Source organism: Bombina bombina, chromosome 1 (genome assembly GCF_027579735.1).
Source record: "Bombina bombina isolate aBomBom1 chromosome 1, aBomBom1.pri, whole genome shotgun sequence".
Lineage (NCBI taxonomy): Eukaryota > Metazoa > Chordata > Amphibia > Anura > Bombinatoridae > Bombina > Bombina bombina.
Window position 1 is genome coordinate 392,436,599 of NC_069499.1, and position 17,339 is coordinate 392,453,937.

At 41.3% G+C, this 17,339-nt stretch overlaps 1 protein-coding gene across 1 annotated transcript in view; it reads left to right on the top strand.

Moving 5' to 3' along the window:
- Positions 1-17,339, top strand: part of KIF5C (kinesin family member 5C) — a 350,079-nt gene that overhangs the window by 299,850 nt on the left and 32,890 nt on the right. The window contains exon 23 of the mRNA XM_053698287.1: positions 13,794-13,898. Coding sequence (XP_053554262.1) covers positions 13,794-13,898 — 105 coding nt within the window. The remainder of the gene's footprint in view (positions 1-13,793; positions 13,899-17,339) is intronic.

Here is a 17,339-nt window from a genome sequence, read left to right on the forward strand (position 1 = left end):
TTTATTATTTAAAGACACAGTAACGTTTTTTCAAAAAGTGATTTTTTCTGTATTGTAGTGCTGTATAAGTCTGTCAAACATGTCTGAGACTTCAGATAGACCCTGTTCTTTATGTTTAAAAGCCATGGTACCCCCATTGCATTTATGTGTAAAGTGTGCTAAAACGTCTAAGCATTTTAAAGACCATCCAGTGACACTTAAAAATGTAGCCCAAGATGATTCTTTAACAGAGGGTAATGAGGATAGTCCTTCTTCCTCTCCCCATGTGTAGACACCAGTTACGCCCGCACAAGCGATGCCTAGTACCTCTAGCGCATTGGCCCCTATTACTTTACAACAATTAGCAGCAGTAATGGATAATTCCCTTGCAGCATTTTTATCCAAACTGCCAGTTTTTCCAAGAAAGTGCGATAGCTCAGTTTTAAATACAGAGGATGAGCAATCAGACGCTTTGGATAATTTATCTGTAGTACCCTCACAAAACTCAGAAGTAGCAGTGAGGGAAGGTCTGTCTGATGGAGAAATTTCTGATACAGGAAAAGTTTCTCAGCGGGCAGATTCAGATTCCTTAGCGTTTAAATTTAAGCTGGAACACCTCCGCGTCCTGCTTAAGGAGGTTTTAGCTACCCTGGATGATTGTGACCCCATGGTGGTCCCAGAAAAATTGTGTAAGATGGACAGGTTTTTAGAGGTCCCTGTATACACTGAGGCATTTCCGATCTCCCAAAGAGGGTGGCGGATATTGTGACTAGGGAGTGGGAGAGACCAGGTGTACCCTTTGTTCCCCCCCCCCCTATCTTTAAGAAAATGTTCCCCATAAAAGACCCCAGGCGGGACGAGTGGCAGACGGTCCCTAAGGTAGAGGGGGCTGTTTCAACACTTGCTAAGCGTACAACTATACCAATAGAGGACAGTTGTGCCTTCAAAGATCCTATGGATAAAAAATTGGAAGGATTGCTGAAGAAAATTTTTGTTCAGCAAGGTTTTCTGCTTCAACCAATTGCCTGCATTATTCCTGTAACTACTGCAGCGGCTTTTTGGTTCGAGGCCCTGGAGGAGTCGCTCCAGAGGGAGACTTCATGGATGAGGTCATGGATAGAATTCATGCTCTAAAGCTGGCTAATTCTTTTATCACTGATGCCGCTCTCCAGTTAGCTAAACTAGCGGCGAAAAACTCAGGTTTTGCCATCATGGTGCGAAGAGCGATTTGGCTCAAGTCATGGTCGGCGGATGTGTCGTCCAAAACAAAACTGTTAAATATTCCCTTCAAGGGGAAGACCCTTTTCAGCCCAGAGCTGAAAGAAATTATTTCAGATATCACGGGGGGCAAGGGCCATGCCCTCCCACAAGATAGGCTGTTTAAGGCTAAAAACAAGGCTAATTTTCGCTCCTTTCGCAACTTCAGGAGTGGACCTGCTGCAACCTCTGCTGTCGCAAAGCAAGATAACACTTCCCAGCCCAAAGCAACCTGGAAACCCTTGCAGGGCTGTAATAAGGGTTAACAGGCCAAGAAGCCTGCTCCTGCTACCAAGACAGCATGAAGGGGTAGCCCCCGATCCGGGACCGTATCTAGTAGGGGGCAGACTTTCTCTCTTTGCTCAGGCTTGGGCAAGAGACGTTCCGGATCCCTGGGCATTAGAAATAGTTACTCAGGGGTACCTTCTAGAATTCAAGGATTCTCCCCCAAGGGGAAGGTTCCACATTTCTCAGAGTTCCGTCTTTCAAGATGGAAAACATTCGGACAATCTTGCCGATGATCCAGGAAGGTCAATATATGACTACCGTGGATCTAAAGGATGCGTACCTACATATTCCTATCCACAAAGATCACCATCAGTTCCTAAGGTTCGCCTTTCTGGACAAACATTACCAGTTCGTGGCCCTTCCTTTCGGGTTGGCCACCGCTCCCAGAATTTTCACAAAGGTGCTAGGGTCCCTTCTGGCAGTGCTAAGACCGCGGGGCATTGCAGTAGCACCTTACCTAGACGACATATTAATACAGGCGTCGTCTTTCCACAGAGCCAAGGATCATACGGACATTGTTCTGGCCTTTCTAAGGTCTCACGGGTGGAAGGTGAACGTAGAAAAAAGTTCTCTGTCCCGCTTACAAGGGTTCCCTTCCTGGGAACACTAATAGACTCGGTAGAAATGAAAATATTTCTGACAGAGGTCAGGAAATCCAAACTGTTGAACACCTGCCGAGTTCTTCATTCCATTCCTCGGCCTTCTGTGGCTCAGTGCATGGAGGTAATTGGTTTAATGGTGGCGGCAATGGACGTAGTCCCTTTTGCCCGAATTCATCTCAGACCACTGCAACTGTGCATGCTCAAGCAGTGGAATGGGGATTACGCAGATTTATCTCCTCAAATACAAATGGACCAGAAACCAGAGACTCTCTTCTCTGGTGGTTGTCTCAAGATCACCTGTCTCAGGGGATGAGTTTCCGCAGACCGGAGTGGATCATTGTCACGACCGATGCCAGTCTGTTAGGCTGGGGTGCGGTCTGGAACTCCCTGAAGGCTCAGGGTCTATGGTCTCGGGAAGAATCTCTTCTCCTGATAAACATTTTGGAGCTGAGAGCGATATTCAACATGCTCCAGGCATGGCCTCAACTAGCGGAGGCCAAATTCATCAGATTTCAGTCGGACAACATCACGACTGTAGCGTACATCAATCATCAGGGAGGAACAAAGAGTTCCCTAGCGATGAAGGAAGTATCCAAGATCATCAAATGGGCGGAGGATCACTCCTGCCATCTTTCTGCAATTCACATCCCAGGGGTAGACAACTGGGAGGCAGATTTTCTAAGTCGTCAGACTTTTCATCCGGGGGAGTGGGAACTCCACCCGGAGGTTTTTGTTCAGCTGACCCAGCTATGGGGTATTCCAGAATTGGATCTGATGGCGTCCCGTCAGAACACCAAACTTCCCCTTTACGGATCCAGATCCAGGGATCCCAAGGCGGCATTGATAGATGCTTTAATAGCGCCTTGGTCATTCAGTCTAGCTTATGTCTTTCCACCATTTCCTCTTCTCCCTCGGCTAATAGCCGGAATCAAACAGGAGAAGGCTTCGGTAATTCTGATAGCGCCTGCGTTGCCACGCAGGACTTGGTATGCAGACCTAGTGGACATGTCATCGGTCCCACCATGGAAACTGTCATCGAGGCTGGATCTTCTAATTCAAGGTCCTTTCAAGCATCCAAATCTAGTTTCTCTGCAACTGACTGCTTGGAGATTGAACGCTTAATTCTAGCTAAGCGTGGGTTCTCTGAATCAGTTATAGATACTCTGATACAGGCCAGAAAGCCTGTCACCAGGAAAATTTACCATAAGATATGGCGGAAATATCTTGGTTGGTATGAATCCAAGGGTTACTCGTGGAGTAAGGTTAGGATTCCAAGAATACTAGCTTTTCTCCAAGAAGGATTGGAGAAAGGTCTGTCAGCTAGTTCCTTAAAGGGACAGATATCTGCTCTGTCTATTCTGTTACATAAGCGCCTGGCAGCTGTACCAGACGTTCAGGCGTTTGCACAGGCCCTAGTTAGAATCAAGCCTGTTTACAAGCCTGTGGCTCCTCCTTGGAGTCTAAATTTAGTTCTTTCAGTTCTTCAAGGGGTTCCGTTTGAACCTTTACATTCCATAGATATTAAGTTATTATCTTGGAAAGTTTTGTTTTCAGTAGCCATTTCTTCTGCTCGAAGAGTTTCTGAATTGTCTGCTTTGCAGTGTGATTCACCCTATCTGGTGTTCCATGCAGATAAGGTTGTTTTGCGTACCAAACCTGGTTTTCTTCCAAAAGTGGTTTCTAATAAGAATATTAACCAGGAAATTATTGTTCCTTCTCTGTGTCCTAATCCAGTTTCTAGGAAGGAACGACTTTTACACAATCTTGACGTGGTTCGTGCTTTAAAATTCTATTTAAAAGCAACTAAAGATTTCAGACAAACATCATCCTTGTTTGTCGTCTATTCTGGTAAGAGGAGAGGTCAGAAAGCAACTGCTACCTCTCTTTCCTTTTGGCTGAAAAGCATAATCCGATTGGCTTATGAGACTGCTGGACAGCAGCCTCCCGAACGAATTACAGCTCATTCCACCAGAGCTGTGGCTTCCACATGGGCTTTCAAGAATGAGGCTTCTGTTGAACAGATTTGTAAGGCAGCGACTTGGTCTTCACTGCATACATTCGCCAAATTTTACAAATTCGATACTTTTGCTTCTTCGGAGGCTGTTTTTGGGAGAAAGGTTTTGCAAGCAGTGGTGCCTTCCGTTTAGGTGACCTGACTTGTTCCCTCCCTTCATCCGTGTCTTAAAAGCTTTGGTATTGGTATCCCACAAGTAAGGATGAATCCGTGGACTGAATACACCAAGTAAGAGAAAACAGAATTTATGCTTACCTGATAAATTACTTTCTCTTACGGTGTATTCAGTCCACGGCCCGCCCTGACATTTAAGTCAGGTTCAAATTTAATTTAAAATAACTACAGTCACCACTGCACCCTATGGTTCTCCTTTTTCTCCTAACCGTCGGTCGAATGACTGGGTGGGCGGAGCCTGAGGGGAGCTATATGGACAGCTTTGCTGTGTGCTCTCTTTGCCACTTCCTGTAGGGATTGAGAATATCCCACAAGTAAGGATGAATCCGTGGACTGAATACACCGTAAGAGAAAGTAATTTATCAGGTAAGCATAAATTCTGTTTTTGTGTCCTTAGGCGTTTTTTTTTTACTTATTTTTAAAAAAATTACATATGTGAATGCGCATTTGCAATATTAATATTTCATAATATTGAGAATGCAATGGCACGGTCATGTTTTACTTATAATGTTGCGATCGCACTGTAGCATACATGTTCTTTATTAGAAAAATATTTATATAGTTGAAAGCTGTGTGAACAGAGGGCGGAGCATGGCCATGCGGGTGAATGGCCGCTTGTAAGTGAAGCTCTGAGCGCAAGTAACACTCTTTTGGCCCTTAACAGAAGGAAACCGAGTCTAACATCCGAATATTAGAACGGATTGAATGTGAGACCTCATAGTGCCTGCTTAGGTGGCAGATTTTCATCGGAACTTGACAAACACCGACAGTGAGTTGCTGCCCTCCAGAGAGGGTGACTCGACCTGCTCGAATGCTACACAGCCTTATGCAGTAACAGATCTCTGGTGCACCCGAGTTTCCACAGATCCCTGTTGCTTCAACCTACAAAACAGATGTCTCAACCCTGAGGAGACAGATATACCAAACCGCATCAACTACTTCTCCCGGTCCTGCTGAGCATAACGGCGCCATTGCGGCTCACACATCATGGCGAGCATGAAACTATCACGCTAAAGCACGCATGGCCCAGGATCTGAGGTACAGTCTCGGCTCACAGCACTAAATGCATAACTAGCAGCCTCACATACCCCTCGCAACCTGTACATAAAATAAAAGACCCTAAATAACGCAACATAAGCACTACAGGGGTTCCTGGGGATACTTATTCAGAGTTACACTGGACCTATATACGGACTAGTAACGAGATATTTCAACAGTAGCGACAACCCTAACTGCTGGGAGACTCTCAGAGATACTGATAAGGAGACGAACATATTTTACTTGCAACACTTGGTTTGTTTTCTTCTCCCCCTATACACATACCATAGAGGCACTATCATAAGGCAAAAAATGGCATCGAAGTCTAAAGCCAAAGGTGATAGAGCAGCAAAAAATCATACTAACTTGCCCACATCAGTTAGTAACTTTTTCCAGAGCTCCTCTAATGGCCATACTGACGCAGAGACTCTCACTCAAGGGTCAACTAACTCAGTGAGCCTACAGTCACCCACTACGGCCATTACAGTGGACTATGCATCGCAGATTAAAGCTGACATATCTAACCTCCCTACCAAAGCAGACTTTGATGCACTTAAAGATCTCATTACCACGGATCTGGCAAACATGAAGAAAGATAGAAATGAAATAGGGCAGAGGATTGAGTATGTATGAGTCACAGGATACAATAAATGTCCTATTCGACAATATAACTACACAATCAAATGTGCAGCATACTCGGATAGAATCCCTACAAGAAAAAATTGAAGATTTAGATAATAGGGGGCGTCGCAACAATTTAAGGATCAGCAGTATCCCTGAATCTGTCTCACACACAGACATCCCCAGCTACCTCCAAGGCCTCTTCAAATTCATTTCCAAAGATCAGCTAGCACCTAATATAGAACTTGACAGAGCGCATAGGCATTAAGACCCCCCTCCCCCAAATGCACCACCAAGGGATATAATTCTACGGTTTCTACGTTATACTGATAAAGGCAAAATATGGCAGGCTGCACATTCGATACCCAACATTCAGTACGTGGACCATGGCCTTCAAATTTATCTAGACTTAAGTCCTTCCACAATATTAGAGTACTTTAATATTAACATGAACACGCACTCTACAGTAGATATTAGACTGATATGGGACGCCCACAAGACGGTAATTAGAGGAGAACTTATTAGCATACAGTCATACGAAGTCTAAGAAGCCAACAAACTTCTTAACGATACACTTCACCTATTAGCGAACCTTGAAAGCCAACTTGGGGTGCATCCTCTAGAACCAGATATACCCCAGAAAATAGCGGATTGTAGAGCTCAGATTAATCTACTTATGTGGAAGGAATGCAAACAACACGCATTCAAACTACGACAAAAATATTTTGAGGGGGACAATAAATGTGGTTCAATCTTAGCTAGGAAACTGAAAAGGAAAATTAACAGGAATTATATCCTAACACTTTATAATAAACAAAATAAAGAGATAAACACCTCAGAACAGATAGCAGAAGCCTTTAGGATGTATTATGAACAACTTTACAATTTAAATAGTGAAGACAAACATAAATACATCCAAGACTACTTAAATGATATCTCCCTCCCCCAACTGTCCCCAGATCAAAATCACACCCTTAATGCACCGATAACATTTAACATACAAGGATGTATTGATCCCACACATGCTAACCCTTTTTAATGACATATCAGAAGAATCTCCCTCCACAGAAGTCGGTTTGGAAGCTCATATAACAGTTCTCCCGAAACAGGGCAAACCCCCCAATAGAACTGAAAATTTTCGCCCTATTGAACTCAGACCTAAAAATGTATGCAAAAGTGTTAACAAACAGGTTTAGTTCAGTCCTACTGACCCTAATATGCAATGACCAGGTGGGTTTCATTCATACACGAGAGGCTAAAGACAACACAGTTAGGGCTACCCACCTAATAAATCACATACAAACAGATAGAATACCTACGGTGGTGGTTTCCACTGACGCGGAGAAAGCGTTCGACCGCATCAGTTGGCTATTCTTACGCAAGATACTTCAGAAATTTGGGGTGGGCGACTCTTTTATATCCAGAATTATGGCGCTATATACATACCCAACGGCCAAAGTCAGAGTGAATGGTATTTTATCAAACACTCTCCGCATATCTAATGGGACCAGGCAGGGGTGCCCCCTGTCGCCCCTGCTGTTTGCATGTGTGGTGGAGGCGCTGGCGACAAAGATAAGATCAAATGTGGATATTACAGGTATCCATACCAAAGAGACGGAACACAAGACATTATTATATGCGGATCCTTTTCTTCCTAACTCTTCGCTTAGTTTCGGTCCCTCAGTTGCTAAAAGAGCTAGACCAATTTCACATCGCCTCCAATTTCCTGGTCAATAAAAATAAATCTGAAATGCTCACTCTGAAATGAAATGAGCAACTTATAGCACAAATGCAGGACATTTGCTCTTTCCGCTTGCAAAAGTCTAGCCTAAAATACCTGGGGATCATGTTAGCCCCTTCCACCCAGGAAATGTTCTCACTCAATTATAAAACACTGCAGAAATCTTTAATAACAGACATGTCCTTGTGGCACTCCCAACACATTACATGGCTAGGAAGAATAAATACAATAAAGATGAACATCCTCCCACACATACTATATGTACTCCAAACCCTGCCCATCCCCCTCCCTCCGAATTTCCTAACTAATCTCCAAAATAACATATTCAGTTTTATATGGGACAGACGCAAAGCTAGAATTAACAAAAAAAACTTGTGTTTACATATAAAAAAACAGAGGACTTGGGGTCCCTAATTTAAAAAATATAGACAAGCGATCTTTATGCAGAGGGTGGTGGACTGGTTCACTAGTTACGAACACAAGGCTTGGGTAAAACTGGAACATGATATATCTTAACCGAGACACTTAGGGGCATTGTGCTGGCAGAGGCGCTCTGCCTTATCAGCGAGTATAACTCAAAGCGCAATTATCTCAGAGACAATTAAGACCTGGGACAAGATTCTCATAGAATACCCACATGTTTCGTCCAGGTTCTCTCCCTTGACCCCCTTATCTGATAATGTAGACTTTGCTCCAGGAGCTGGGTTACTTAGAAAGCCCCAAGCTATACAAAGATCAACGAGCTTTGATGATGGTACATCTGGGGAATGAACAAAAACTCTATTCCCCCAAAGAACTGATTGAGGATGGGTTTTCCATATTTAACAACTGGTATATATTAAGACAATGCCATTCTTACATTAACAAATACAGTGATAGAAGAAATTTCCTACGGCCATTAACTCCCTTTTGAAGTACTATGCAAATCTTACACCCCCATTAGAAGAACCCTCACTTTTACATATTCTATCTTACAAGCGCCGCCAAACATAACACATTATATAGATAGCTGGGAGAGAGAACTCAATACAGAACTGACACATAAGGATAGGACATGCATGTACTCCTCCATAACCAAGGTCTCGGCCTCTAGTAAATTAATTGCTGAACCTCAAAATTATTCAGAGGTGGTATCTCACCCCCTCTAAAATCCACAAGTTATTTCCAACTAGCAGTGAGAAATGCTGGAGATGTGGAGTGTCTCCAGAAAATATGTCACACATATGGTGGACCTGTCCTCCACTTGTAAAAATGTGGGAGGCAATAGCACAAGAGATGTTGAATATGTTGGAAATAATACTTCCACTAGACCCAACTGTCTGGCTATTCAATATTACCCCTAATAAATTGCAGGTATATAAAAGGAACCTAATATTCATAGCTAGCAACAGTATCAAAACCTTGATAGCAAAAAATTGGAAGAATAGAGAAATTCCTACTCTGGCACAATGGCATCATAATTTTAGTCAGGTATTGAATCTGGAGGAATACACCTATATTAAAAATAAAAGGGGTGATACATACAACCAAATGAAAGTAATATGGGAGTCATACTTAAAGGGCCACTAAACCCAAAATCTTTCTTTCATGATTCAGATAGAGAATAGAAATTTAAACAACATTACAATTTACTTCCATTATTTATTTTGCTTCATTTTTTAAATATCCTTAGTTGAAGAAAAAGCAATGCACATGGTGAGCCAATCACACAATGCTTCTATGTGCAGCAACCAATCAGCAACTAGTGAGCATATCTAGATATGCTTTTCATCAAAGAATATCAAGAGAATAAAACAAATTAGATAATATAAGTAAATTAGAAAGATGTTTAAAATTGCATTCTCTTTCTAAATCATAAAAGAAAAAATGTGGGTGGCATGTCCCTTTAAGCTCAGGAACTTAAGGTATTTTGACTTGAAGATGGGATTAATCACTTCACCTTAAGGGATGATCTAACAACTAGCGAGACCCGCTGACGCCTTTATTAATTTTGTCAATGAAGGGAAGAGGCATTCGAATCACTTAAATCATTCTGACAATGTTATTGGTTATGTTATTTGTTATGGTTGTTGTTATTTTTAAAGATGACAGCAAATTCAGGTATTTGCAATTTGTTTACATTATGTATTGAAACTCTTTACTCGCTATGTGCAAATTGTAACTTGATATTCCTTCAATAAAGCTGTTTAAAAAAAAAAAATATTTATATAAATATATAGATAGATATATTTATAGATATATCAATATTATAAGTAAAACATGATCACACCTTTGCGTTCTCAATATTTTTATTTAAATCGCACATTGACATTCTCAATATTAAGAAATATTAATATTGCGAACGCTACATCTCGTTCTTATGATAAGTAAAAAATACGCCTGAGAACACAAAACAAGATGTTTCAAATAATGACTAAAGTTTACATATTCTAATACCATACTGTACAATACATATACATTAAACATTGTATATACATCTTTCACATTGATAGGTTTATTTCACTATTGTATTGTAAGAACAGGGGTTTAGTTTCAGCTGACACATGTATATTGTATTGTCATACAGTACTGTATAAAGGGATCATTTACATTTCACCTTCTATGTAGGTGGTGATGCTGCTTTGAACATATCGCCAGTATCAGAGAAGCATTGCCACCCACTTAAATGTATGGTAGAACGCCTCTTGGCGATGCTGCCTTTAAACAGTACTGTCAGTCCCTTTTAATGTTTTGCCGGCTTTCTTAGATTTGCAAAAACAATGCCTTTTAAATAGTTTGCTTCTTCACAGCACTTTGATAATCGGGGCCTCAGTCTCCACAAACACACAATCTCCTCTAGAGACTGACATGATATGTTTATCCGACATTGGGCTAGATCAGTGGTTCTCAACCAAAGTGGGCTCAAGGCCCGGTAAATTTTAGCTAGGAATGTCCAGGGCCCGGTAGATATATATATATATATATATATATATATATATATATATATATATATATATATATATAAAGTGAGCAGCAGGGGCTGGCTGATCAGCCAGGCAGCAAATAGGACCTGGGCCAAGCAACCAGCAAGTAGGGGGGCCTACAAAAGGCATCTACATGGATCCTGGTGCATTCCTTAAGCTGGAGTTTTCAGTTGCCCTATCAGTAACTGAGCAAATAAGTGTGGGTTTAGTGGGGCCCTGGCGGGGGGTGTCGCTGTAAGGGCCATGGAGTGTGGAGTCTGGCCCTGGAGGTTTGGTGCCCTTTTTCTGGACCTTAATGTTGGGGGTCCTGGCTCTGGAGGTTGAGGGGCCTGCTGGGGGCAGGTCAGGGAGGCTACCATGTCCATTTGCATAAAATGTAATACACTTTGGTCAGTGTGAGACAGTGTTCCTGGGGCCTTGATTGGTCTCAATCTGCCCCTGGTGTACAGTGGGGTAAGAGTGTGCAGTGGGAGCATGACAGGTCGGGGCCCACCAGCAGGGCTATCACGGCCCGGTACTGGGCCACGGCCCGGCTGTTTAGAAACCAGGGGCTAGATTACACACTAAGGGCTAGATTTATTAAGCCCCTACGGCAGCAAGTTCTCTCAAGAACTTGCTCGCCGGGATTTATCAAGCAGCGGTCACCAGACCGCTGCTTCCCTAACATCTACGCCTCCTCTATTGTGGCGAAATTCAATCTCCTCGGTCGAGTCCGACCGAGGAGATTGACAGCTCCTGCCCGCGCGTGATTGGCTGTGCGCAGGCAGGGGGCGGTATTGCACGCAAGTGCAAAATTGCGCTCGTGTGCAATGTTAATTACCTGCGGGTAATTTCGCCCCGCCATAGGCCATAGCCATAGGCGAGCTGAGGTGTGCAGGGGCGCGTATACGCGCCCCTGTACGCCTCAGCGTTGATAAATCTAGCCCTAACTATAATTTCTTTCATACAAGTGGTGAGAGTATACTCTCCATTAATCCTAGGAATTACTCTTCCCTGCCACTAGGAGGAGGCAAAGATTCCTAAACCCTAAGAGATCTATAACCCCTCCCACCTCACTGGCACCTCTGTCTTATTTTTGCCATTGAAGAAATGAAAATGTGCATTTGATTGTTTAGTGAGAGGTGTTCTCAAACCAAGTTGAGGCCCATTTCCATGAATGCAAGATCCCTGGGTTCTAAATATATTCTACCAGGGTTATTGAATAGGTTTCAGAATTTAGTCTTCCACAGGAAGGTTTTTTTCTGTCTAATGTTCTGAGAAATCCTGTGAAGATTCAGGCCTTTTTTTAGTCAGTTTTGGATCTAGAACATATGGGTGTGATTTCTCCTGTTCTTTGTAGGTACATGAAAGATTTTTTATACTAACCTATTCTTTATTTCTGTAAAGGAAGACATTTTCAGACCAGTTCTGAACAAATTTTTCCTACTTATTAAATAGAGACTATTCAGGCTTTTCTGACTTTTGTTTTGCAAGGTCAGTTTATGTCCGCAATAGATTTATGGGATGCTTATCTTCATGTTCCTATTCTCAAAAGAACATAATTAGTTTTCCTAGGTTTGCCTTTTTGGACTAGCATTTTCAGTTTGTTGCTTTACCATTTTCTAAGCTCCTGGGTACCCTTTTCTCTGTGATCAGAATTTAGGGTATTGCAGTTTCCTTACCTGGACAATATTTTGTTTCAAGCTTCATCTTTTCATTTAGCAGATTCTCACACCAGCAGACTGTTATTATATTATTATTATTATTATTATTTTTATATATATATATATATATATATATATATATATGGACTATGTTAAGAATTTCTGGTATTTTGATTAACATTTAAATTAATAAAAAATATATTGCATGTTTCAGGGTATTTAACTGGAAAGGATAAGTGTATATATACTGTATGTGTATATAAGTGTGCACATACATAAAAACACATATACACACACATGTGTGTGTGTGTGTGTATATGTATATGTGTATATATATATATATATATATATATATATGTGTGTATATATATATATATATGTGTATATATATATATATATATATATATATATATATATACTTTGCCATATGCCTTATACCTTTTAACCCTTATAAATATTTTTTTATTAATATTAAAATGATATATTTTTATTAAAATGTTTATATATGAATATGTTTAATGCTTTATTTTAATGTGTTTTGTGCAACTTTTTTTTTTAACCCTTAGTTTACTGCAGGTCTCAAAGTGAGCTAAATATTCTAACGCAGTTTCGGCTTGAGCTCGAGTGGCAACCTATAACTTTCAACTTAATACCAACACAAATTTAGCGTATCTGCAATATCCATTGAAAAAGTATAAGTTGTGTTTGAGAAAAACAGCCTTTAACATAGACTTGTAATATCAAAGTGACACGCTAATGGTAGCAGGGTCAAGCAAAATCATTATTATGTCTCTAGCCCGTCACTTTATTAAATCAAACCAAAAGCATATGTACATTTTAATTGGATTTTTGAACTTGTATATAATTATTATTGATTCTGTACACTATATATTATAGCTATTTAGCAGGTATATAATCATTAGTGATTCTGTATTTTATAGCTATTTAGCATGACCCTTCTCTTGCTTTTGGTTTTAGTAATTTTAAACTTTTTTTTTAGGGACAAGTTTTTAAATGAATATAAAGGAAGTTCTCAATACAATGAGAAATCTATGTTTTCATAGCTAAATTGATTATTTGAAGTTATTCTAAATATATACAACATTATACAAATGTAAAAGAAAAAAATACAGAAAAAGGGGCACTAATTAGGTATGAAATGTTTTAAATGTGACCTATTTGAGCAGCATTGAAAAGCTTGGTGGGATCCAGGTTGCTGATTTGTTTTCCGTTGACCAGTCCGAAGTTTTTCTAACATAAATTTGTGACTTTACTGCAGCACAGACAATTTCAGGATACCAACATTGTGCAGTGTAGGTTGCTCGTCCGTCTGGTGGGTTAGTGAGAAAAGCATGACTTAACTTTAAGTTACAGCAATAGCAAATACAATAACAAATAAATAATGTCAATATCTTTCTCATACTAAATGAAACCTTTTTGGGGGATTTATGTTTATGCGTTATGTCTTCACAGAGCGTTGAGCTAGACAATGATGATGGAGGAGGTAGTGCTGCCCAGAAACAGAAAATATCCTTTCTTGAAAACAACCTTGAACAACTCACCAAAGTTCATAAACAGGTATGTCTGTACTTCTTGTTTTTGTATTTCAGCACTATACCATGTATTACTGAAAGAAACAAAAATGTACATTCATCATATTCTAAATGTAGCGATTAAAGTGGCATTGTGCTCAAGTTATATTAAAGTTTTCTTTATTTTTTAAATGCAGTAAATCCATACATTTTTTGTTAGACACATGGATGGTTATTACTCAACCAGTAGATCTAAGGGAGTTTTCTCTATCAGCTAGTGACAAGGCATACTTAGGTTTTCCATATGCATTTCCTTCTAGCTTCAATGTGAAAGTATTTAAGATTGAAACAGCTTTTGTTTAGCACTTTCTCATGCAAATTATATTTAACATGTTTTCTTAAGACACAGTGAGTCCACAGGATCATCAATTACTGTTAGCTGTTAAGTATCACTTCCCTTCCCACAACCCCCAGTCATTCTCTTTGCCTTCAGTGCAAAGAGGAGGTGAAGTAATAGGTGTCTGTGTAAGATTCTTATATCAAGATTTTTTTATTTGGAAGCCAGGGCAGCATTGCTCTGATCTTCCATCACAATTTGGGTATAGCTGTACTCCACATTAGTCTCTTCAGTAGGGCTGTGGTAGCTTTAAAGCAGTTAGGATCTTGTGGGGTGGTGGGCCTCACTGCTTTTTTTTAACAGATTGCTGCCCTGTTAATAATTGCTTATTTTGAGGCTGGATGTTTCCTAGCCATTCCGGACGGGACGCCATTAAGGGGTCTTCCACTCGCTACTCGCCGTTTCATATTGGCGCCGTTTTTTTTGAGAGGAGTAAGTTGCCCTGTGTGTTTGGAGCTTCCGCATCTGTCGCATCTTGTTTCTGCTGCGGATCGAAGGACACAGTTTCAGTCCGTGTCGGAAGGAGCAGGTAGGCACCTCAGCATAATTCTGAGTTGTAGAGGCACTGGGGAGTCAATAAACAGGGTAAAACACTTAACGGTAATTACTTTTATATAATTTTGGATTGAGCCATTCATCCTTAAAATAAACAGGGAAAAAAATTTCTGAAAGTTTTTTGGCTTTATTTTTTTAAAGTGACAGTAACATTTATTTCTTAATATCATTTTGTCAAAGAAAGTTGTGTATAATTATTGTGCAAAATGGACCTAGAGTCTATTCCTTCTAGTTTGTGCAAGCTCTGTTTGGAGGCAAAAGTAGAGCCTCCTTTACCTTTTTGCAGTTCTTGTATAGATAGACCTCTGTTATATAAGGACAAACATTTGATTCTAAACCACCATTCCCTCAGGATGAGGCTGTCCAGATGTTGTCACAGCCTCTCCCTAATTTGCCCCAATCTGCAGCGACGTCACATGCAGTGCCCTGCGGTTTCTTGCAATCTCCAGATGGAGTATTTTTAAAGGCTGAGATTGCTGCCAAGGTATCTGAGGCACTAGCAGCCATTTCCATGCTGCAGGGGAAGCGTAAGAGGAACATTACAGAATCAGACAAGGTATCAGATCCGCTTCAGGCTGACCGGACTCCTTCACGTAAATCGGAGGAGGAGGATACTTCCGTAGCCCCTGAGGGTGAAATCTCTGATTCGGATAGTGTAATTCCTTCATCTGATGCTGAAGTGGTTTCCTTCAGATTCAAGCATGAGCACCTCCGTGTCTTATTAAAGGAGGTTTTAGCTACCTTAGACGACTCCGATCCTCCTATCGTTGCCAACCCTAAAAAATCTAGAAAATTAAATAGATACTTTGATGTCCCTCATCTGGGGAGGTATTTCCAGTGCCAGAACCTGCCACAGAGATTATCACCCGGGAATGGGAGAGACCAGGAATTCCCTTCTTCCCCTCCCCTGTCTTTAGAAAGATGTTCCCAGTAGCTGACTCCTTCAGGGAGTCGTGGCAGTCTGTTCCTAAGGTAGACGGGGCGATTTTCACTTTGGCTAAGAGAACTACTATCCCTATTGAGGATAGTTGCTCGTTCAAGGATCCTATGGATAAAAAGTTGAAGGCCTTTTTCAAGAAGATATATATTCATCAGGGGTAACAATGGCAACCTGCGGTGTGTATTGCTACAGTAACCAGTGCGGCATCCTATTGGTTTGACGCTTTGTCTGAGTCCTTGCATACTGAAACTCCCTTTGAGGAAATTCAGGATAGGATTAAAGCTCTCAAGTTAGCTAACTCCATTATAAATGACGCTTCCTTGCAAGTCATTAAGTTCGGAACTAAAATATCTGGTTTTGCTATTTTCTTGGTCTGCAGATGTTTCTTCTAAATCTAAGCTTTTGGCTATTCCCTACAAGGGACTAGACCTTGTTTGGGCCAGCTTTGGCCAAAATTATTTCTGATATCACAGGCGATAAAGGATGCTTTCTGGCTCAAGACAAAAAGAATAAATCTAAGGGACGTCAGAACAATTTTTGTTCCTTTCATAACTTCAGAGGTAAGTCTTCCCCTGCCTCTACCAAACAGGAACAATCCAAGCCTTCCTGGAAGCCTGGTCAGTCCTGGAATAAGGGGAAGCAATCCAAGAAGCCCGCTGCTGAATCCAAGTTCTCGCAAGCTTGGGAGTGAGATGTTCGAGACCAGTGGGCAGTAGACATAGTGTCCCAAGGGTACAAGTTAGACTTCAAGACTTTTCCTCCCAGGGGCAGGTTCCACTTCTCAAGATTATCTGTAGACCAGATAAAAAAAAAGGCGTTCTTGAAATGTGTAGAGGACCTTTCCCTCTTGGGAGTGATTGTACCTGTTCCAGGTCAGGAACAGGGTCTCGGGTTTTATTCCAACCTGTTTGTAGTTCCCAATAAAGAGGGAACTTTCAGGCCCATTCTAGATTTAAAGCTTCTAAACAAATTCTTCAGAGTGCCGTCCTTCAAGATGGAGACTATCCGCTCCATTCTTCCTCTGATCCAGGAGGGTCAATTTATGACGACCATAGACCTGAAGGATGCGTACCTGCACGTTCCCCTTCACAGGGATCATCACAAATATCTGAGGTTTGCTTGTCTAGACAAACATTTTCAATTTGTAATGCTTCCATTCAGCCTCACCACAGCCCTCAGAATTTTCTCAAAGGTCCTGGGGGCAATTTTGCGGTAATACAGGCTCGGGGAATTGTAGTGGGGCCTTATCTGGACGACATTCTGGTTCAGGCTCCATCGTTCCAACTAGGGGAATCCCATACAAAGATCTTGTTGGCATTTCTTCGTTCCCACGGTTGGAAAATCAATGTGGAGAAAAGCTCTCTTATTCAACAAGAGTGACCTTTTTAGGAACCATTATAGACGCCCTGTCTATGAAAATATTTTTGACGGAGGTCCGAAGAACAAAGATTCTGTCCACTTGCCTGGCCCTACTGTCGGCAGCGCGGCCATCATTGGCTCACTGCATGGAGGCAATTGGGTTGATGGTGGCTTCCATGGACATAGTTCAGTTTGCTCGGTTTCACTTGAGACATCTGCAGCTATGTATGCTTGCT